Source organism: Bombus vosnesenskii, unplaced genomic scaffold (genome assembly GCF_011952255.1).
Source record: "Bombus vosnesenskii isolate JDL3184/JDL3185 unplaced genomic scaffold, Bvos_JDL3184-5_v1.1 scf7180000013417, whole genome shotgun sequence".
In the NCBI taxonomy this organism is placed as follows: Eukaryota; Metazoa; Arthropoda; class Insecta; order Hymenoptera; family Apidae; genus Bombus; species Bombus vosnesenskii.
The window spans coordinates 724,663-747,609 of NW_022883036.1; the positions used below are offsets into that span (position 1 = coordinate 724,663).

Below are 22,947 nucleotides of genomic sequence, written 5' to 3' on the forward strand. Positions count from 1 at the left end.
GAAACGCGGCTTTCCGTTCGATTCTCGCACGCGAAAAATAACCAGCCGTCGGTCTGGTTAAAAAGAACGCGAGGCCACTTTGCGATCTAACTGCAGACACGGGCAGGAAGTAGAGCCGCCGAAGGTGGAGGAGGGATGGATACTTGTTGAACGTACGAACTAGACGAATTCCCTCTGTAGCGATGCCATGCGAAGCTAAATTACACGTGCCGCATGCAACGTGAAACCGTACGATACTGCAACGAAGAACAACTATACGTGTACGTGTATGTATATGCACGTACGTGTAGTCACAGTTTCAGATATATGGAAATCGCGACTTTCGTTTCGACGTTGTTTTCGAACGATGCGCGTTCGAAATTATTACGTCGTGGATTCGTTTCGGAAAATGAATCGAACGGAAGCACGGTTTATAAACGGGATACGAGGCGTCCCCGTTCACGACGATTCCGATCGGTGTCGCTAATCCGATCGAAATGGTCGAGGGTGTCGTACGTCCCTTCGTTCTTCCATATCAACCGCAATTAACGGTAATCAGCGCACGAACCCTCGCGTACGAATTCGCTCGACGGACCGACCGCCCTTCTCGCTCGTCTCTCTTGCCGAAATCGATCTTTAAAATACAGAGCAAATCCAATTTCACGATTTCGGCTAAACTTCGCTCTCCGTCTTTGCGCCGTAACGCGGACGGCTTTCGAGTCTATCGAACGAGATCGATTTTTCGCTCGACGTGGTAACGCGACGTGGTCGCCTGTGATCTACGTCCTGCGTATCTACTTTCGTTCGATCTGTATATGAATACTCTTAGCGATCTTCGGTTAACGCGCGTAATTGACACGGAGCAAGGACGGTCGAGAACGCGTAAGAATCCGTAACGGAATGGCTAGAGACAGGGAGTCTTGTCGGAGATTTGCGAATCGAAAGGTCCGAAGAGCGTAGGTAGGCGAGATAGCCATGGACGAACGTCCGAGATAGGTAGAGCGCAAAGAGGTGGAGGTTGGTCTAGAAGGGAGATGGACCGGAGGTAGACGCAGGGGATGCAAGGTCCGGGGAATATTGAGCCGCTCCGTTAATGTTTATAACGACGTTAGACGTTGGTGTCCCCGGTAGCGCGTGTATAGGTGCCATAGGATAGCTAGGTGGCTTCGCCTACCCTCCAGCGTAGCCTCTGCTTCCTCCCTTCTCACCCTTTACATCCGCGTCTCTCATTCCCTCTTATTATCCTTCGCTCTTGTATCTTCTCCTTCTCCTTCACCGGCTTTCATTCGCTCTTTCTCTTTCTGCGTGTTCATGTGGCCACGGTCTCTATCTCACCCGTTCCCGTTCTTTCTTTCTCTTCGCGTCTGTCGCTCTCTTTCTCAGCGGTGGCACACAGCGGTAGTCGTAACAACGGTAGCAGCAGAGGTAGTGGCAGCGGCAGAGACAGAGGCAGAGGCAGAAGCAGAGGCAACGGCAGGACAGGAACTGACATAAGCGCACGAGTGTGTATGTAGAGCACGTACTCGGGGGCTCTCCAGTTCGACGGAGTAGGCGGAGGCGGGTGGATGGGTGGGTGGTTGGGTGGTCGTGGGGACCTCTCGGTCGAGAGTATGGGTTGCGGGTGGTGGACGGGTGGATATAGCGCGGAGGGTGAGTATGTCGGTGGGTCGACGAGGAAGAGGAGAAGGGGAGGGCTGCATCCTAGCAATGGGACGAGGGAGCCTCTGTCTAATCGATGCCGCGGCGGTGCGCGCTCGCCCCGCTGGCTATTACGCACCTTAATGTCCTTTTCCCTCGCCTCCCCCCCGCGCCAACCAACCCCCGGTCTCTACCTCCTCTTCCACCTTCGACGCTGCTATCCCCTCGACCGCTTCGCTGCCTAGCCACCTTCCTCGTCTCGCCAGCCTTTCTTCGTTTCTGCTTCTCTTTCTCGCCACCATCCTCTACGCTCTCTTCCCTTTCTCCTTTCCGCCACCTTTCTCTCCACGTTTCCCTCTTTCTCCCGCCACCTGGTTCTCTCGAACACCGAGAGGCGGCCATGACACGTGTCAATCTACCGCAGACGCCCGATCGATACCGACGGACCTCGGCTTCTCTCTGCGCTCCTCCACCTCTTTCTTCGCCCTATCGTCGACAACCACCCCATCCTCGTCCACCTAACCACCCCATACCACCCCACCCTCTTCGTCAACCAGCTCGCACGGCCAACTCTCGCCAACCCCCCCTCCCCTCCTCTTCGCCTGTCCCTCGCGACCCCTTACGACCACGCGCCACACTCCCTATACCGAACCTTCTGCGAATGCTGCCGCTGCTATACACGCTGACGCCAACCCTCGACCCATGACCCGTTCTGCCACCGTCACGGAGAGAATCGCGCTTATTTCGACTACAAAGGAGATTTCGTTTCCGAGACTTTGCCAATCGCAGCCGGCAAACGCCAGCCAACCGTTCGACGCCCTGTTCCGTCAACCTTGCCGAAGAAACCTGTCTTTCTTCCATGTCGTCGCGACTCCGTCCCGAGAATCTTCCCAAACTTTATCCAATCAGCGATCTCTCTTTCGATTTCATCGAATTCCGATGCTGTCTCGCGGATCTCCGTCATTTTTACCCGCCGACTTTTCACGCTCCTTAAGACGGCCTCGTTCTCCGTTCGATTTCGCGTATCGTCCACCAGCGCGGAATACGCGCAACGGAAATCTTGGCACAGCGAACCAGTCGCTTTGCTCGAGATTCGTCAGCCCGCCGTTAATCGTCAACTCTGCTCTTCGTTCGCCATCGGAATCAATTCGAAACTCTTTGCGCGTACGTTCCATTTATCTAAATTTACTTCTTCTTGTTTAAATCCTCCAACTATCGTAACACGGTCCGCTGGCAAAATCAACGTCGACGATACGCGGTGGGCGATTCGCGTCGGCTCACGCGACTCGATTACGCGTTTCGCGTAATATACTCTAATAAAAGGAAGGATATTTCGTCGGCAAATGTATATATATCTATATATATTCTCATACGTATTCTCCTATGTGTGTACGGATTCCGCAAAGTGTCAACGCGTCCAATGTACGAGCAACTTTTTTTCCACGTACGAGAGCCTATATGTTTTCCATATGCGTTATTTGACGATAATAGCTGTAGGATATTGAACGGTAAGGAGCGTGTATTCGTCGGGAACGCGAAACGTTTTCGATAGCCGATAATTCACGAATCGAACCGGAGCCGATTTCGTTACGTTAGCAACGCGTAAAGTTTATCGGGCTCGTAAAATTTCAACGAGCGCGGAAATATGCGAGCACTACGAGGAAAGAACGTTAAAGTACGATCGTATGCGTCTCGTGCCGCGCTAGGTTTCGCGGGACCGTTGATATTTCGATCGACGATAACGGGCTGATGTATCCTTCGCTAGAAATAATGCATCGCGAAACCATCAGGGAATGCGCGGACTTTGATCGCCATGAAAAAACGCAGACGCGAGTATAGCGCGAAACATTCGTAATACGATTGACCGTGGGGGGTTCGTCTGTGATTTCTCCGCGTTAAAACACGAAAAGAAATTATTTTCAAAGAAGTGGTGCCTGGTCAGCGATCGTCTCGTCTGGCAGTGGATTCTAATCGTCTACTGGCCGAGTTATTTTCGAAACTGCGAAGCTTAACTTCGTTTCGGACAGGTCTTGGTGCGGTATTACCCCTTCGAACAAGACGAATCTTGTCCCTCTGTTCTCGTACAATCTCTCTGCCTTTGCCTCCCTTTGACGCGTTTCTCTTTCTTCCGTTCCGTCTATGTGTCCTCTTTTACCCGTTTTATTCTTGTCGGCTGACCTACGCGTGGAAACCGAGCTTTCAGAGAAACCGGAAAGGAACCTTCTACCTTTGTTTTCAGAGGTAATCCGATAAAAGAATAAAACGTCGAGATCATGTTCAAGCGCTATAGGGTACCGTTTGGCTTATTCGTTCACTTAGCCCCCTTCCTTCTTATCGGACGTTTCTAACGACATCATTTTACGAAACGAAATGCGATTAATCGGTACAAGCCACTCGGTTCTCTCAATGGAATAATTCGGCGAGAAAAAGGTACGGAAAGTCGACGCTAACATTGATACGCTATCTTGTACACGTGACTTTTTACAGGTTTCAAGAACGTAGCTTCGATAGTGTACGTGTATCATTAAACTGAACAGTACGTTTCACGTATTCATCGTGGTCGCGTGCCGGATCGAAGTCCACGTGAGGCAAATAGCGAAAGTTCTGCTAAATGTGACTTAACTTCATTCGTAATTGTTAAGAAGGAAAACATTCGAAGGCTCTGTATTGTCAACAAAATAAAGATGTGCGTGCACCAAGTATAAGAAATGTACCTTTAAACTACTCTCTGTTACAGAGTCGAATGCAGATCCAATTTTTCATATTACGAGTAAGCGTTCCTCTATTTATACGCTCACCGTTGTAGGTGTCGAGGTTTACGAAAAACGCGTTGCGAAGAACAAAAGGAACACCAGCTGAAAAACAGTTTCTTCGACATACAGTTCAACTACTTTTAGATCAAACTTTGATTCGTTCTAATTTTTATACCCTGTAACCTTTCGCTTTCCAGAATTTCGACTGTTTTAATTTCGAGTTCGAGTTCCAGCAAAATCATCGACTTCGCTTTAAAACGAGTTCGCCATCGGCGTTGTATGCACTGTCGATTACGAGTTAATATTTGTTTAGAAAAAAACTAGACGATAAAAACAAGAGAAAATTAGTAAATATCGGCTGTGCTAATACTTGTGATCGGCTATGTCAATGTGACGTTTCCACATAAATTTAGATTTAATTCTATGCAACGAAACAAACGAGTACAGCTACAAATAATCGACGTGTTTGGTGGTTAAAACGAAAGATTCCCAACGATTAACGTTCACGATCGAAGCCTATCGTATCGTTAAATGTATCGTGCAATCGTGCGTGATGAACGTTTTGTCCCAATCTACCGTAGCAGCGATCGTGTTAACATCGATTGAGCGATCAGTAGGCGGAAAAGTGGTGCTAATGCGTAAAGCGTATCATTTGCCAAATGTATAAACACGCTTTGAGATGTCAGAAACTGTCGGAAGATGGACGATAGTGGGCCACCGTAGATAGTTGGGAAAAGCGGTGTATACGGTGCTTTATTTTACGAGCTGCACTTATTTCGGGTCCCGCGGGGAACTGACTGTACAAAATGAGCAAACGTACACGGTGGACTTGTGCACTGACCCACATTGTCGTTGCATAACGGGACGTCTTTCGAAATATTCGCAAGTTTAGTGCTTTTGGTCTCGTCCACCGACGACAGGAACGCTCGTAAATGGAACCCCCGCAGTCACCGAGAGACACAAACGCAACTGACGCTTACCACGCGCGTGAAAGCATCGTTTCTCCGGTTGTCGAATTCACGATCCCTCTTGTTCCGACCAACAAAAATTATCTTAACGATGCTTAGCCGGTAAATAAATGTTCTCAAATATATATATATATATATAACAATAGGGGTTATTATAGTAAAAGAGGTAGGCACGTTGAACGCGTTTAATCATTCGGAGAATTTGATTTAACAAGTAACATTTAACAAGTACGTACTATCGACGTAGGAAATTGGTACAAGTGATATTTGACGGTAATTTCACGATAATCCTTAATTTTAGGACGTTTACGTTCGCAAATATTGGAACAGCTTTACGATAGAGCATCGCGATAAGCTGAAATCTCCTTTAACGTGGATCCTGGAATAAAGAAAAAGATTCGCAACAAAACTACTCGATGGAAACGTCACCTAATAAACGATCTCGTAAACGTCGGACCGCGAATGTCGGCGGCGTTGAATTGGTCTGACGCGCGTAGAAACGACACGATCGCTTCGCAACCCCAGAACAAAAACGGCACCACGATCGTCGAAATAAAATACTTTTTATGACAGTCGCCGCCGCTCCGAATCCCTAACACCATTGGCGTAAAACTCGGGCGTGACAATTGCCACGAATATCCGCAGCTCCTTGAAGAAATTCTTTTCGATATATAGACGCAGCGCCCTCTCAACGATACAAACGCTGGAACAATTGAATCGACCGACTGACGAAGCTTATGAGGCAGCAGAATTTCGAAATTTCATCGGATCCCTTTAATCGATCCATCACTCGACGGACTAAGCTCGAATTTCTACGGATTAGGTTCTACGCGGATGAGTTCGACGCGGATCGAGCGACGTAAAAGGGGCCGGCTACCAAAGGCGACGAAGGATACTATTTTTGAAACTACGAAGAACGATTCTCACAAAAGGAAGGAACGAGTTAATTTCGCTACCGTGAGGACAAACATTTCTCTAAAAAAAAAAAAAAAAAAAAAAAAAAAAAAAAGTAGCAGAAACACGCTCTTAGGCAAAATACAAGGTATACACGGTTTTGTAAAAAACGGAGGGAGAAAGGTCCGACGAAGGACGAACGTTGAATTGGCAGTAAATCGGGTGCAGTTTTAATTGACAGGAATGTTTAGCGGTAATGAACGCAAGGTGGAAGGAGTCGGAATAAATTGAAGATAGGAAGAGGACAGCTGGTACGATGGCAACGGGAACGAGAACGGCAACGGCAACGGCGACCGACAATGTTAGTGGCAGTGGTGACGGTGGCGGTGGCGGCAACGGCAGCAACGACGGCAGCTACGACGGCAGCATCGGTAGCAGGAACGGCAGAAGAAGAACAGCGCAGCGCCAGGACCGCGACTAGATAGAGACACAGCGGCAGGAGCATAAACATCCCGGTGGCGGCAGTGGTGGTGGCGGCGACGTCGGCGGCGGCGGTGACGGCGGTGGTGGCGGAGGCGGCGGGGGCAGCGCGCACGTTCCACACCGTGGGCGTCGCCATCGAGTTCCTACCACAACGGCAGGGGTGTTCTATGACGCTATAGATCATGCGGGCTCCGCCTGGTAGGCGGGCACAACCTGGTAGTTGGTACGCCAATGCTCTTTTCCCCTCGGCTCCGCCAACCTTGGCAGCGCCGCCACCGGTGCCCGCCAAAACGATCTCCGCTCACCAACTATCTATAGCCTGACGAACTCGTATCCTTCGACCTCCTTCCGATTCTTTTCCAACTCAAATCTTCGCCCCGAATTATCGTAAAATATTCCCGGACGGGGGTAACGTTCGTCCTTACTACAGTGACGGATCGAAACCTTTCGAGGAACCGAGCACTTTTCCGAAAAACAGACACGATCATAACTGCGATACCCTAGCCTCCGAACTTGTAAAACGACCGCCTTTCTCGTTCCTTCGTGGAAAGAGGTTTACGCTTTTTCGAGGTTGAGAACAGGAAAATGGGAAGGCTAGTTCTGAAACACCGATTCACTATGCCAATCATACGCTTCGCGGGGTAAAAGTGTCGAAGCTGTGGCACTTTCTTTTGTTAAGAATCGTTAGGCATGTATTTATTTATATCGGAAAGGTTAGAACGGTCAGCGATTTCAGACAGGCTATTACTATTAGACGGTGGAAAAGATTTGCGTTACATGAAAGTCCCGATGTCGTTAGAATTCAAACTTCGAGCACGTTAGTCGATTTCATATCGATACGTCGATTTTGTTTGCAGTTACACACGCATCGATATCGAGTCACGTTATTAATATCGCTTCAACGTTAAATCGAAAACGAATCGTTCTTACATATACGTAGCCAAGGTTATTGTCGTTAGATGTATTATTATCAGCGTTGCAACGCGTTTATCTTTCGTTTTCTCTAATCTGTCAAACGTTCTTATCCACGTTATATACGTTCTAGAAATACCATCGAATACACGACGTCCGTTCAACTTTTGAGGTTAGTTTCGAAGATTCCTCGATATCGATTTAATCGCGAAGTGCAAACGAATTCGCGATGAAATATATCGTACTTTGATAAAAGACAATTGTTACGACGCACTCACCGAACTCTGCGTGATGATCAGCGATCTGATAGGGTTGAAATTGTCGAGAAACTCGTAGGTGTGGCTCCGTGACGCCGTAGTACGATGGCAAGCTACATCGTGAGGCAGCGCCTCTGGCGGCGGAAACAAAAGTCACTCGTACAGAGCGGTTCTCCCCTCTCGCGGTTTGGAGCGGGGCCGAGGTGGTTAGGGACCCCGCCTCCTTTCTCGACCATCTCTTACGCGCGCGAGCGCAACGTCAGTCCCTCGGGCCCATCGACGAACTTTCGTCGCACCTTTCCGGTCATTCGCGAATCGTTGCTCTTTTTTTTTTCCACGAAAGAGAGGCCGCATAGCGAGATAAAGGAAAACGCGTTTGTGGCAATGTGCGATCACGTTGAAGCAGTGAGTGCATCCAGCGACGTGGAGTGGTTGTCATTGCGCCGCCGCTAACCTCTCTACCAGCCCCTTGGCCGTTATTGCCGCGGTGTCGAATCGACAAGTAGCCGAAGAAAACCGACGGTTGCGGAGAATCGTCTCTCTGATTTCGTCCGTCCATCCGTGTGTACGTTTTCCGTCTGCACCGCGAACCTCTCGTTTTTGTCTCCATTTTGTCACTGGCGTCGCGTCGATTATTCGATTCGACTGTAACTTTCGATAATCGTTCGGTTTTCCGCGAGTCGCGTATCGGTCGGTAAGGTGAACGCGGACGCGAACGCGAGTATACAGCGTGGAAGAAGTGAAAAAAGAAGTCGGCGAAGAGAGGGCAAGAGGCAAAGCATAGCAAGGAAGAGCTGGCAAGCGAGGAAACGAGAACGAGTGGAGGAGACGAGAGGGAAAGAGGACTACTACTCCTGGGGCCCCCCACCACGCGGGCTGCCGCCGCGACGCCAGTCCGTAGTCAGTCAGCGCTGGACCGCCGCCCGCTCGATTTCGCGATCCACGAACGACGGTAGCCACCACTTCCACCTCCACCTCCTCCTCCACCTCCGCTTCTTTTCTCTTTACCTTGCTCACGTTCTTGCCCTCTACCCCTGCATTCTTTCTCGCTCTCTGTCCCACGCTCCTCCTTTTTTTATTTTACCTTCTTCGTTTCTCTCTTCATCGATATCCATCCGCGTTTCTTCTTCGTCTCTGTCTCTCTCTCTCTCTCTCTCTCTCTCTCTATCTCTCTCTCTCTCTCTCTTTCTCTCTCTTTCACTAGCGAGTTCTTTATCTTTCTCGGCACTTTTCGCGATCCTCTTCTCTTTCTGTTCCTCTTTTCCACCCTTGCGCTTTCAATTGGTCTCCGAGGTATACACACTCTGAAACGAGCACGCACACAGATGCGATCGCGTATCGGTTTCTCCCCTTGTTTCTCTTGCTCTTTTCCATTTTCCTGTGTCGAGCGAGCTTTCGCTAGCTCCGTACGTACGAACGTAAGTACGTACGGCGGAGTGTCGTGCGCGCGTCCCGAGTGGATGCAAGGCGTCGTCGCGAGGCACACGTCCCGATAGATAAGTTATCGCGCGATCGTCGAAATTCTAGATCCTCCAACGGAGGATCGGATTTCGCGCAGCAACGGCTCGTTCCTCCGTCTTCGAGAGCCGCGCGTCCCGATCTTCTTCTTTCACCGTCACCGCTGCAACTTTTCGAAAGACGCGCAAAGTGAACCCGCGAGTATCTGCCAGTGACACGGAGTCGGTCGACGATAACGCGTGAACACGTTCAAAGTGCGGAGTCGACGTTCGTCTCGTGCCGTTTCTTCCTCGATGATACACGCGGAGGAACGAACGATCGCTTTCCGATCGTTTTGGTGTCTCGCTCGCGACGCGCAACTTCCAGAAGACGCCACGTTTCTCACGTTTGTCTTGGATCTTCCGTAGGTGCGGCATACCCGACGTTCTTGTAACCTTCGTTCGAGCAAGCGTTCCTGTATTTTCAAACAGTGAAGTATACCGGAAGTTGGAAAAAATCGTGCCTCGTCGATTTTCCTCGATCGCGATACGACAGTGATGTACACACGATAATAATCACGCTTGGTGATCACAAGATCCAGATTAAGAGTGAGCCGATAGCGTATGGATCACGAAACTTGGCGACTTTCTGGGCTGTTCAAGTGTAAACAGTGCGCGACATTCCGTGAATCTAACTACAATACCGAAACTAGAAAATATTCTCCTCGTATACGATCTAGCCGATAATAGTTGCGTTGTTCGTGCTTACGTAGTAGTGTATTGGGGCACCGATATAGGTGTGGTTTCCTCGTAAGAGAAAGAAAGAAATCGGAGGACGAGAATGACACCGATCGTCGATGCATCGATCGCAACAACGAAACGATCTATGGAAATCGCGATGAGGTAGTGCTCGTTGCGTAGACGCGTGTGGGTGACTGTAGTGCATAGAAAAGGGGAAACTTGGAACAGTTTCCCGCGGAAGATCTACGCCGGATCTTCGAGTGAGATCGCGACACACGACCGTCACATGTTTGGGTTCCGATCGACTGCGTTTAACGAGCGAAGACCTGGAGGCCACAGAGAGAATCGAGCATCCCCGAAGGACGCAGATGCCCCGAAGGAAACAGCACGCTCCACAACGTATGAAATGTAAGTGAAATATTTCTTCGTATCGTATCCTTATCGGCGAGAAAGGGCCCCGAAACGATGAACTCTGTCCAGCTGAGAAAATAAATTTTCAACGGAGGTAGCGTTAGGGTGTCGATAGTTTGGTAAAAAGAATTCCGTGAAAGAAAAAAGGCACGTTGTCTGGAGGAAAATTTTCGAAAATCTCCAGATTCGACGTTCGTTCGTTGTTATTTTCCTGCGTGGTATACGCGAGACCACGTGGAAGCACGTCGCTCGATAGTACTACGAGTCGTTTTTCCGAGTAATTTCACGCGCGTATTCGTCCTCTGGGTAAAACGACATTTTTCTCACGACCAGGAAAGCTCGCTAATGAAGAAATAAATTTCATCGATTCCACGCGTTCCTCGTTTTCTTCGATTCCGTAATCGACCGCTGTATTATTTATTCCCATGACGCGTCTAAATTATTTTATCGAGTTGTTCGCGACGCATACGTTAAACATCTTTACGCATCGGTTAATCTAAACTGACTATAAAGTCGGAGGAAAATTTTATCTTCGCTCGTAGTATGCCGTTCGTTGAAATTATAACGTTAAATCCGTCCCTCTCGTCCTCGAGTATCTAAGGAGTTTTGAACGTATCCGTTTACACGGAAACAACGTAAATTATCTCGCGTGTAGCGAACAGGCATGCGAGCGTAATACTCTTGCAAATCTTCATTTTCTTTTACGAAACGATCATCGAATAGTACCGAAACCGCTCAAAGTAATAATCCTCCTTTATAAATTACCGTTCTTTACGTGACATTTATGTATGCTATATGTATACGAGAAGATTCTAACGGACGATTAATTCATAAAGTTTGAGAATGTTTTCCTGAAACAAACAAAGACACGGTACAGTGTGTGTGTGTGTGTGTGCGTGTGTGTGTGACAAAGAAGAAAGAAAAAAAATCTCGCTATAAAATGAAAGCAGAGCCGACGAAATTTCGTGGGCGCTGGTAGAAAAACAGCCGTCAAACGGCTAGTGGATTCGTGGGTTTGAATGCTCGACGCGCGCCATGCTGCTTTTCCCACGTGGGGAGCCATGAGGCGTAAACAAACTCGCCCCTGGTGGAGGACGCCATCTTGGTGAAGTTCTGCCGGAAACATTTACAATTCACTCAACTTGCCCTACCGAAACTCGGCCAAGCGCCGATAAATCTCGTTGTGCGCGCGCGCGGATACACGCCGCGTACATAAATCCACGGCAGTCTACGGAGTTTCGGCGCCGTAAACGCCACAGTTTTTCGCCAGCTTCCGTGGTGCCAGGGCTTCCGAGCGAATTCACCTTTCGATGACGTTTTTTCCCCGAATTCTCCGCCACGCACCGCGTCACTTCTTCGTCGAACGTACACGGATCTGTTCACTGCGTATCGGTTCATCGAAATTCGACGAATCTTAGTCGTCGAATTTCCATTCTCCCGTTGTTTTGCTTCGCTTCGATATAATTTTCGCTGGGTAAAAGTATAAAGTCACGAGACCCATCGTACTTTTTCTCTTTTCTTTCTTCTAACAGCCGCGTAGCCGGAGTACGATGAAGCCGTCAGCGAAAGTAGGCGCGAATAGATTAAGAAACGACAAAATATACTGTGGCATTCGAGTCGTACGGCATAGCTCGAGCTAATTTCTCCGTTTAATTTACGATGTCCCGGTGAAAGGACCCGAGAAATACGCCGATCCGTACGAATCGATCTCTCGTCTATCGAGTCGGCCATCGAGCATACGTTCGCTACTCCGAGGAAGTTAATTAGCAGTATATTATCACGAAAAGATTGCCGCTGGATATCGTTCTCGTTTAGCGTGGCTAAAATTTTTCGTAAAATTATAGTCGGACGAAACGATGGATTACGTGGACGATCGTGGTAAAAAGTGGAAAAGTCGAAACAGGGAAGGGTACGTAGATCGGCAAGCGGACTCGTAGTCAAATTTTTGCGCTCGCGTAACCTTCGATCGAACGATAAGCGGATCGTTTAAAGTAATCGGTTGTGGAAAGCTGGCATTATTTATTGCCGCTCTTTTCGACTGGAGGAACGACGGGTGATTCAAGATCGCGTTAGTCTAACGCGTTGGCTATTTATCAGAAAATTCGTAGCTGGCGCAACAGGTGCAGTTTCAAGGCATCTTCTCTTCTTAATGTCCGAAAAAGTAAACTCGCGGGTAATTCGATCTGGAGCGGCGCTTTCGATCGAGTCGCGTTACATCGCGCGAACGGCAGGAAAGAAGCGACGATGCGTTTTAAAGCGGAAAGCGTAGTTGCTCGCCACGCGATCGTTCACCCTGAGAATCGCCGATAACGTCGTGGCCTTCTTAATATTCGTCCGACGACGAGTAACGTCGTCGATGGCAGAGAGGGGATCGAACGAATCTTCGGAGAAGAGAAGGCTCGATAGCGGCGCGCTAATTATAAAGCGTCGCTCGAATAGCTTCAGAGGACACGATCGAGTTGGCTACCGTTCCGTGCGTTTCTCCACGACTCGTGATCCACGGCTCCATTCATAAAGCAGGAAGAGTGCTTTAAGTTGGCGCACGCGCATCCTAACGGCCGTCGTCCGTCTTCGCTACCAGATATTTTCGGCGGTCCGGAATTATAAAGCCAGCGCGGTACTATATGGTTTCATCCGAAACGCCACGAGACTCGTCGCGAGATTCCGCGCGACCGAATGAAAATGATCGATTCGACGACAGACGGACCTCGCGTATTCAAAGCCAAACTTCTCCCGTTTCCATTATATTTAGAAACGGCTGTTTGTCGTTTGGTAATAGCCGACCTTTTTTCCATTCAGCGTACGGAGAGACGGAAATCGAGCGAATCGCTGATATTCGAAAATTGCGTGTTTCTAGGTCGTCGATTGTTTCTTTTTAAAAACGAAAACCTCGAGTAGACAAAAAGAAGGCAACGCGTATACCTGCGGGAGGTTTGCGAAACGTGGAGCAAAAAAATTTACGATGGTTTCCAACGTCCTGAAAGGACACGCGTTGCGCGTTCCTGTTATATACCTGCTTCCTCTCACAAGAAGAAATTTCCCTGTCTATCGTAATAAAAACCCTTGGTGACCCGTGGCGAACGACGCCTATTGCGTAAAACTTTCACCTCAAACAATGCCGACGCATTTTTCGGCCTCCAAGCCTCACTCCTCCGTTCCCATAAATCCTTCGACCCTGCGGAAAAAGCATGGCCGTGTCCTTTGCTCGTCCCAGGCTTGGGGTTGACGCGGAAACGAGGCACCCGCATAAGTTGCGCCACTAAACACGGAAAACTCTCCGACGTTTTATCGTCCGTCCTCCGAAACACATCCGGAAGAAGCATGGGAATTGGCCTGTATGGATCGATGGTGGGAAAGATCGCGGCCAAGAACGTCGCTTCGTTTCCAAGAAATTGGCCGATACGCGTCGTCGATACACCGACGACAAATGCGCGATCGTTCTCGATGCCTAACGAATTAGCCATGCATGAAAGACCGGGGTTCGGGGTTTCCGCGTGCAGCGTATGCAAACCAGCTTTCTAATCTGCTTTCGTTATTTCCGGTGATCATGATTCAGTCGCGATATCGCATCGACGAGCAAATATGCCAAAAAACGATATATATCTGCTGGACAAATGAGATCACGCGAGAGAACTTCACCGTTCTCGCTTCGTTGTCGGCTTTTCGCGGCAAACGTATTTCTCGAATAACGCGCGTGTTTACCGGTATACGAACAGCGAACGAACAGAACGAACGACGGTTTCCTTCGTGGAATAAAGTCCTGTCTCTGGTGAAAACAAATATTTTTATTAGGCACGCCTGTCGTTTAATCTCTCGCGATGTTTCGATGCAGCGACCGATTCGTTTCGAGGGGCGCGGTCGACGTACGACCTACCACGTACGTATATCGCACTTACGTTCGGAATTGCGCGTTTAGAGTTTAACGTAGCGCGAAAACTTAGTCTCTACGTAACGTAGAATAGTCGCACTACTTGCCACGCTTTCCTACGATTTGTCTTCGTAAAACGTACAGCTGACTTATTCGAATATAATCGTCGTAGCGCGTGACGCAGGAACGGAAGAGCAGAAGTTCGATCGCGTTCTCTTAACGCGAGATTGGAGTCGACGACAGCGTAGCCATCGTCGATATTCTCATTCGGAATGAATCATTTAACGCGAAGAGAGTTTTCATCGCGTTAAGCTCGAACGGGAACGCGCGCGCCCGGTTTCGCGTCCTCTCACCCTATTTTCGATGCTCGTAAAACCGGCGTCGCTGTATCCGACTGATCCGTCTCCCGATTTATACCGAGAGACGCAGCGACGAGTCGCTGCTCGGGACTAGCGCCTGCAGCCGGATCTTTCTCCGCGCCATTCTCTAAGCGGTGCTAATAAATTAGCCGGAGAAAAAGACGGCGGTACGACAGATGCCCGATGGCTGCCATAAAGGAGCTGGTAGAGACGCTCGCGGGTGGTGGAAGCACATCAAAGCGTATCCGTACCGACTCGATGCAGTACCGTTGTTTTATGTTTACCAGGGGATTTGTTGCTTCTCTCCGTTTGCCTGACAAACACCCGAGTGAGTTATATATCGCCGGTTCATACTCTCGAATAAATTCGCGATACTCTCGCAGTCATTCTTACAAAGAGGAACAACAGACCGACTCCGGTTCATTCAACAACGACGAGAATCGGACGAATTATTAATTTCTTTCGCCTTGTCCATGCAAAGGAGAAAACAAGGGAGAAAGAGAGAGAGAGAGAGAGAGAAATTATACAGAAAGTTCTCGTTGGACGTTGCCATCAGAACTATCAGAGTGTTGGCAGAAGCGGTATTCTTACGAATTCCTTTTCCGATTCTCTTTAGCACTTGGGCGTTGATCGGGCAACGGAGAACGCAACGGCGTGTCCTCGTAGCGACGACACGGCGTGCCACTCGAAAACGAACTACCGCTGCAGCGCTTGGCGTCGAACGTGCCGGCACGCTTAAGTGACTTTCGGTGTTTGGCCTTTGCACGCGGCGAGAGTGTTTTGCCTTTGCGACAACGTTCGCTTTGCGGCTATGCTCGCGAACCAACCACCAGGCGGAGGCGGCAGTGCGTTTGACCTCTCGTTTCTCCTTCTCCTGTTCGCTCGTTCCTCTCGAGCACACACCGCACGCTCCTGCCGCCCCTGACTTTTCTTTCCCTTTGCGGCCTCCCTCGGGCTACCTGTGCCGTGCTCGCTTTCCCGTACGGATAACTAAATCGCCGCGTTGCGTTTCTCGAGACGATCGTAACGCGCGAAAAGTGACTCGCGGAGACGCTCGTGGAGATCGGGGTGAGTAGGTAAAGGGGCGAAACTGGGTTGGCTCGAGGGTGCGGAGAGAAAGTGGCCTGTGCCTCGGTGAGACAAAAGTCGGTCCGTGGTTGGCCGCCGTCGAGTAGAACTTACCGACACGCATCTTCCATTTCTTTCGCTCGTCTTTCCACCGAACGGATATCTCTTGAAACTCGGTTCAAACACGTTCGTCGATGTTTCATTCGGCAAACGTTAGTACTCGTTGCGTTTGTATATTTCGTTTTGCTTTTAATCCCTTTGAACGATACGATCGAGATCGTCGATAGAGAGATCGATGTTACGCGAAACGCGGCTCTCATCGAGAAGAATAATCGTGGTCGTAAAAGTACGTTCAAGTACCGAGAGTTCTACTCGCGAGACAGGAATTTGTTCAGACGTCTACGAAGGAAGATTGGAAGAGTGGAAAGATCCCGCTGGAAAATAGCGATCGCGGAATACCGAGCCAAAACTCGTAAACGCACACGCATGCATAACCGTGTTCGAAAGACGAGACGACGGAGCCATGCACGCACACTGGTATGCTTGTACGTGTAAGAATATACAGACGCGGGAAAAGTAGGATGGTAGGAAGGGAAGTACGGTGGTATCGCGGTACAGTAGCCAAGCTATTCGGCCATGCACGTACAATCTAGGTACTGTTTCGCAACGAGAAGGCCCCGAAGGGGAAGTAAGCAGTATCTCTCGAGTTTCCCTCGTGGCCCCTCGGTCCTCGGTCCTTGGTCCTCGGTTCTCGGCTCTCGGTCCTCCGTCCTTCGTCTTCTGCTTGTTGCGATCTTCCCTACCTACGTCCTCTCTCTCTCTCTCTCTCTCTTTCTCTCTCTCTCTATGGCAAGTCTACTACCACTGTTCGTCGCTTCATCCACCCCGACGCCGTGACTCTACACGAGTCTCCGGGGTAGAAGGGAAGATCGGAGTGGGGTCTTCTCCGTTCGTCCGTCCGTATGTTCGTCCGTTCGTCTGTCCGTTCGTTCCGTCCAGCCGTATCGTCTCGTCTCGTCTCGTCTCGTCTCGTCTCGTCTCGTCTCGTCTCGTCTCGACTCGACTCGTCTCGCGTGACGGCCTCGTCAGCCGTCAGCCAAGCTCCGTCCGGATCGATACGCTTGCCACCCTTACGACCCCAACTTCCTCCACCTTCTCCTGTGAAAAGCAATGCACCTACCATCCGCGCCCCTCACCATCGCCATCACCTACCCACCCTACTCTCTATCCCTGCTCGCGTCTCCTCCGCGAACCTTCCTTTTCCCCTGACCCCCGCACCTCTTCCTCCTCCGCCACCTTCTCCTCCTCCTTCTCCGGCTGCTGCCTCCTGCCAGCAAGCAGAGTCTAGTTGAGTCGAGTTGAGCCACCGGCCGGGTCAGAAGACGTCTGCTGCCCGGGCGAGCGACAGCTACCACCCTCCCCATTCAAACACCCACCTCCAACCACCCTCATTTTACCACCTCCTCCTCTTTGCCTCCTCCACCTTCGACCATCCACCCACCCCTCGACCTACTCCACGACTCCATTCTACCGCGACGTGCCGCGAGATGGACAGCCTCGCCTCACCGTCGAATCCGCACTCCAAACTCGCTCACCCCTCTGTATCGTTCACATAAACGATACGGTTCTAGGTATTGGTGAACGCCACCGTCCTCTTCGTCAACCACTACCATCGCCACTCGTTTCTCGCTACTACCACCGATGCCAACTCTTCCACCTTCTCCTACCCTTTCTTCGGTTCCTCCATCACCTCCTTCTCCTTCTCGTGCTACTGGTACTAGCGCTACTGCTGCTACCGCTGCACCACATCCTCTACCCCTTCGCGACACCGTATCTCGACCCTCGCTTTTCGCAAGTATTCTCTCGCGTCGAACGAACCGACCGTGTATGACGGCCACCATCGTCCTGTCACCGCTCTGCTTTTCCCGTCTGTCATTCCTTCCTTCCATGGATGAACCACCTTGCCTCCCCGCCAATGAGTTTCAGATCCGGAAACCAATTCCAGTTACAAAGCATGGGAAATATTTGGAAAAATGTCTCGTAACTGCCGCTTGCTCGTGCTTTCGTTATCGAGCCGGGTTTCTTCCCAAGCTCGCAAACGCTAAAAGTCGCGATGATTACCCGTCTCTTCTTCTTCCTCCTTGCTTCGCGTCGGGTACTTCTCTGCCGCATCGGCCGCGATCTTCCGTAATGAATCATTAGTAGTCGAGAGTCAATCGAAGATTAATTAATCGTTCGGATTCGAGAACCAATTAAAGTTTTCTCGACAACGAATCCGTCTGCTCGCTAGCACCGTGAAGATTCCGATTTGTTTTCACCCGTCCGGTTCCACCTAACTCCGCCTGGAAACACCGTTCGTGTCCGCGTCGTTTGCTAAATCGTCGCGATATCGAGAATCCCGAAACGAATTTTTGCCGCGCGCGATCCTTTCGATCTTTCGAAACGACATCGATCGCTCAGCTTTAACGCGACGAATCGTCCACGTTGCCACGCGTTGCTCGAAAGTTTGACGACCCGGTGATTCACGATCAACCGGCGAGAATTCTGAAAACGAAAAAGCACAGATGGGATAAGCCAGGCAGAGAAGCAGTATCTACGAAAGAAAGGAAAAATGAATAGCAAAGCGGAGGAAATAGATAGCGGCGAGTAGAGGAAAGAAGATAAGATATTTCGCACGGGTGACAGTTTGCCGCTCTTGTCCTTCTTTTCGCCGGGAAAAAGGTGGACGTAACGCGCGTTGCAGCGGTCCAGCAACGAGGGAAAAGAAACTAGAAGGGGCGCGTGTACGTTGGAGGGAAACGGTTGCCGGAGACGGTTAGGCCGATCTGTCGGCTCGCTACGCATCGATTTTAATCGGCGTCGATTGTCGCGATCGGACGACCGATCGATACAACGAACGTCGGATGTCGTTGACGTGACGCGTCGTTCGGATTTCCCGTCGCGTTAATCGACCAAAGTTTCGTTGCCTCGTTGCTTCGTTTCTCTCGCAGTGCCGGTTGATCTTCCAACGATTTCGAAACGGGTCTTTCGTTCGCGTTTACGCGTCAAAGCCAGTTAGCTACGTACGTACGTTTAGAATGCGAGTGGAGAAGAACGGGATAGGGTCAACGAGAACAGTTTGCGCGATCCTCCGGAGCCATGGCCAGTTTTTTTTCTTCCACCGGGGTGACATACGGTGAAAATTATTGCCGTCGTCCGTGCTGCCCCTCTGGCCGCTCTCTGCCTCCCTCTCTACGCTACTCCGTCTCACTCCTCCGCCTTCTTGCGGGTCGGACGAGTCGGAGGCGATCCCTGCCTCCCACGATACGGCACTGACGCCATCGTAGATGGGTGCCAGCTATCTAAGGGGTGATTTCTAATTTATGAGACTGGGGCGATGTGATGAACAGACGTCATAAAGCATGTCGCGCCCCGCGTCTGTAGCCTGCCACTCCTCCTCTGCCTCTACCTATGCCTCTGCCTCTGCCTCTGCCTCTGCCTCTGACTCTGACTCTGCCTCTGCCTCTGCCGCTGCTTCTGCCTCCACCTCTTACTTCGCCCCCGTTCCCAACCCGGTTACGCCACCCTACCCCGTTACCCGACCGCCCGACCACCCGTCCAACCGTCCACCCGTCCACCCCCCTGTTATCGCTGCCTCCAACCTCTCCGGCCCTCTTCCACCTTCCGACGAACCCTACTTCCAACGCCTCACACCAGCGCTCTGTGATTTGTGGCCTCTCGAATTCTCTTCGCGGGCTTCTCCTTCCCGAAACTTTGCCTCTCTCGCTCCCTCCTTTTCTCTGCGTCTCTCTCCGTCCAAAAACCACCTTCCACTCGCCTCTTTCCTTCTCGCTTCTCCCACAGGTCTATTATCTCGCCCTCTTCATCTATCTATCTCTCTATTCGAAGCTCCAGGGTCGCTCGTCTATCCATGAGTTCGTTGAATTCTTCATAAGGGGTAGACAACACGAATGTTCTTGGAAACGATTCTATCATCCCTGTGCACGGTGCTCGAGTTATTAATTAGTTTCGTTCGGTCGTGCGTCCGGTCGTTCGCAGCCTGTCGTTAGACGACCGTCCAAGGATAGCGTTCTTCGTGGTTTTTTCTCGTACGCGTTGCGGATCGTTCACTATGTACGCAGAAGCGGTTAATCGCGAACGTGCGAAGTTCCGCCGAACGTTCAGGCGAACGGTTCGATTCTGCTTTCGATTCCTCGCTGATTCGTCCCGCGACGGATATTTCTACCGATTGACCTTAATACGCGGCATTTCGTATATAGATTCATCGATACACCGATACATCGACGATCACTGTTGACCCGCGATCGCAAACCGTTGCATCTTATGAATCCGTAATGCGCACGAGACGGAAGATAAACGTCTCTAACTGTTCAGACTTTCGGACAGTCTGCAAATTATTATTTATGAATTTAAGCAGACCATCGATGCTTGGAAACGTTCCAACGTCGAAATCAACAAAATCAGGAAACTATGCTAAGCTATGTCTAACTGCGTTAGACAGTTATGAAAAAATTGTCGGACGTTTAATCATCGGTCGATTCGATTCTTTGCTTGCAATGTGATGCGTTGCAACCAAGTTGCAAAGCGTCATCGGGAAATCGTAAGTAATCGATCGATCCCGGTTTCGAAGGATTTTGAAGTTTTTTAAACACCGTCTAATCCTTCTACCGTGTAAGTACGAGAGAAACTCGGACGAATCGTCGATTAATACCATTAATTTCTCATCTTAACGCAATTATGAGAAATTATTTATTCCGTGGAACGGTGAAAGTAAAGTTGAATCGAACGTAAAACCTTGGCCAGGCATTTATTCGACCGATGCTAGAAACGCAACAAATTATGACTACGACCAGATAATTATTTTCTTATTCTAAATTCTTCTACGCTTCGCGTTACGCTCTAAAGGATACACTTTGAATTACGGCGGGTAATATTTCGACGTTTCTACTCTTTACTGGAAAGTGGATTTCGAACACGAACGACGTGATCGACCGATCAGGTTATATCGGCAGGTATCAACCTTCGATCGAGGCAGGTAGTTGCCAGGAGAAGACGTTCAAGAAGAGATCGACAACGGCTGAAAACGTGGCGCGGCGCGGTTCTCTCGACGCGGCCCACAGAACCTTTGTGAAAAATCGTGTTATAACCCTAATTTAATTTTATGGCCGGCATTACGGCGGATTGTGTTGTATATCGGGGCCTGGGCATAATGGCCGTATATGGCCGCGTATAATAATGGACAGGGCAGAGGAGACGGGGGAGAGAAAAGAGAAAGGAAAGGGAGGAAGACGGAAGAAAGGGGCAGAGGGTAGGAAGGGCGGCTAATAATCAGTTGTAACGCGAACCGTCGTAAACCGCAAAACAACTAGAATCGAGCATCAAACAGGGTACGGAATAGAGAGAGAGAGAGAGAGGAGAGAGAGACAGAGAGAGAGAGAGAGAGGCGAAAAAAAACTGACAAAAGAGGAAGAGCAACGCGGAGGAACGATAGGTCCCTACCTACGAGGGTGTGTGTTTATATCTAAAGGGGTGGAAGGTGGAGTATCATTATCTCCGCGTCGAAGGGAAGAGGTCTTTTTCATTTGGCCTTTCGTCACTCGTTTCGTCTCGAGTTTGCCTGGCAAATTCCTCCAGGCTTCGTTGGGTACTCGTCAAAGTGAAACCCGTCCGTTTGGCGCCACGATACCCTTCGAATTATTCGATTCGCGTTTTCGATTTAACGCGATCTTTCTACCGACGACGGTTCTTCGCCTCTTAACTCTCCTTTTTACCATCCGGATGTCTCCGGCCGGCGAAACGAGGAGAATCAAATGGGAAGCGAGAGTAAATAAAAATATCGGTGCGAGTCCCGCGATTCCTCCGATAGCACGAAAATTTTACCGTATTTTTCGTAACGTACGAAGCGGGCAGCGGTCCAAGACGCGCGGGAGAAGGAACAGAAATCATGGTACAAAATTACTATAATACATCGAGGTATATCGAGGCCGGGACAAGAACCGCGTATTCCGTTATTATTATTGATCGGTGGGCAACGATATTAAAGTGGCCAGAGGGGATTCTCTATATTTACGCTGGTTCTTCCGAAAACCGTGAAATTACCGATAATCACTGTGAGCGGGAAGTAACGCGGCTAGACGCACCCTTAACAATAACCGCGACGCTATAATCACCGATCCTTGCCCCTCCTTCGTCTCTCATTTCCCTTCTCTTCTCCGCTTCTCCTTGTTCTTTTCCCCGATCCAGGCGAACCTTTCTCTTCGTTTTCTTCGTTTGTTCGTTGGCCCATCGAGTTTGAAACAGCTCGAGCCAAATCGTCTGTTCTATGCGTTAAATCTAAAACAATTTTGCGTTCCTCGTCTGCGTCCGAAAGAACAGAAGAACAGGAAAGAAAGGTCTGTTTGCGTTGCGAGGAGAATGGGAAATTTATGTAAGGGACGAAGAACCGTAGAAGGGAAGAAAAATCGGTGAAAAACGAGAAAGACTCGTGGTGCGCGACAAACCGGCGTATCTTCGTGCAACGACGCCGCACCGACACGTTCTTCCGCGCGTTCTCGAGAGGGAAAGAAGGAGTCAGAGCGGGGTCAGCCGTCGAGCGGGTAGGCAGCAGTTCGACTTGGGCTGCCGGCCGCCGTAAAAACGTCAATTAAAGTGTTTTATTTGATCCTTCGTTAGAACGTTGAAATGGAATTTTGATTTATGGCTGCGTCGTTCCCGGTGTGCGTGTGCGAGAGTAGAAGTGCGCTCGCGCGCATACGCGTAAATAAAATAAATAGGAGGCTATAATTAGTCGGTCGGTACGGTCTACCACTCGGTCGATCGCCATATACGACCGGTCCGCGAGCTTCGTGTAGATACTCGGACGAATAAATTCTTCGATTCGACGTTTCTATCCGTACAGAATAACAGGTAGATACCACCGTGCAGCCTTGGTGTAGCGTCGAAAACGCTTTTCGGATGAGTTGCACGCCGAGAGAACAACTTTCAGGCGTTTCTCGTTTAATTCGAATGGTAAGGAAATCGGTAATGGGTGAAATTGGTCGAGTTCAGGATCTCTTTATCGGAACAGATTTAATAACGTGGTTATCGCGCATGGGGAAAAAGAAAGAGCAGCGAGAAGTTGAACGACAGGGCCCGGCGAGATGCCCACGCGCTCGTCGATGTCCTCCCGAAGCGATTTATT

General features: G+C 49.9%; 2 protein-coding genes across 4 annotated transcripts in view; one reads left to right on the forward strand and one right to left on the reverse strand.

Moving 5' to 3' along the window:
- LOC117237939 (zinc finger protein 91) overlaps positions 1-8,238 on the reverse strand; it is a 40,591-nt gene extending 32,353 nt beyond the window's left edge. Inside the window, exon 1 of the mRNA XM_033502389.1 lies at positions 7,906-8,238. The gene's annotated coding sequence lies outside the window, so the exon portion shown is untranslated. The remainder of the gene's footprint in view (positions 1-7,905) is intronic.
- Positions 8,239-8,301: 63 nt separating this feature from the next.
- LOC117237937 (protein tiptop) overlaps positions 8,302-22,947 on the forward strand; it is an 89,880-nt gene continuing 75,234 nt past the window's right edge. The window contains exons 1-2 of one of the 3 annotated variants that reach the window (XM_033502383.1): positions 8,302-8,836; positions 9,750-10,469. Coding sequence is in view for 1 of the 3 variants with exons in the window: in XM_033502384.1 (XP_033358275.1) it covers positions 10,430-10,469 (40 nt within the window). In the remaining 2 variants the exon portion in view is untranslated. Of the gene's footprint in view, positions 8,837-9,099; positions 10,470-22,947 lie in introns of those variants that run through there. The other 2 variants (XM_033502382.1, XM_033502384.1) reach the window with 2 other exon arrangements.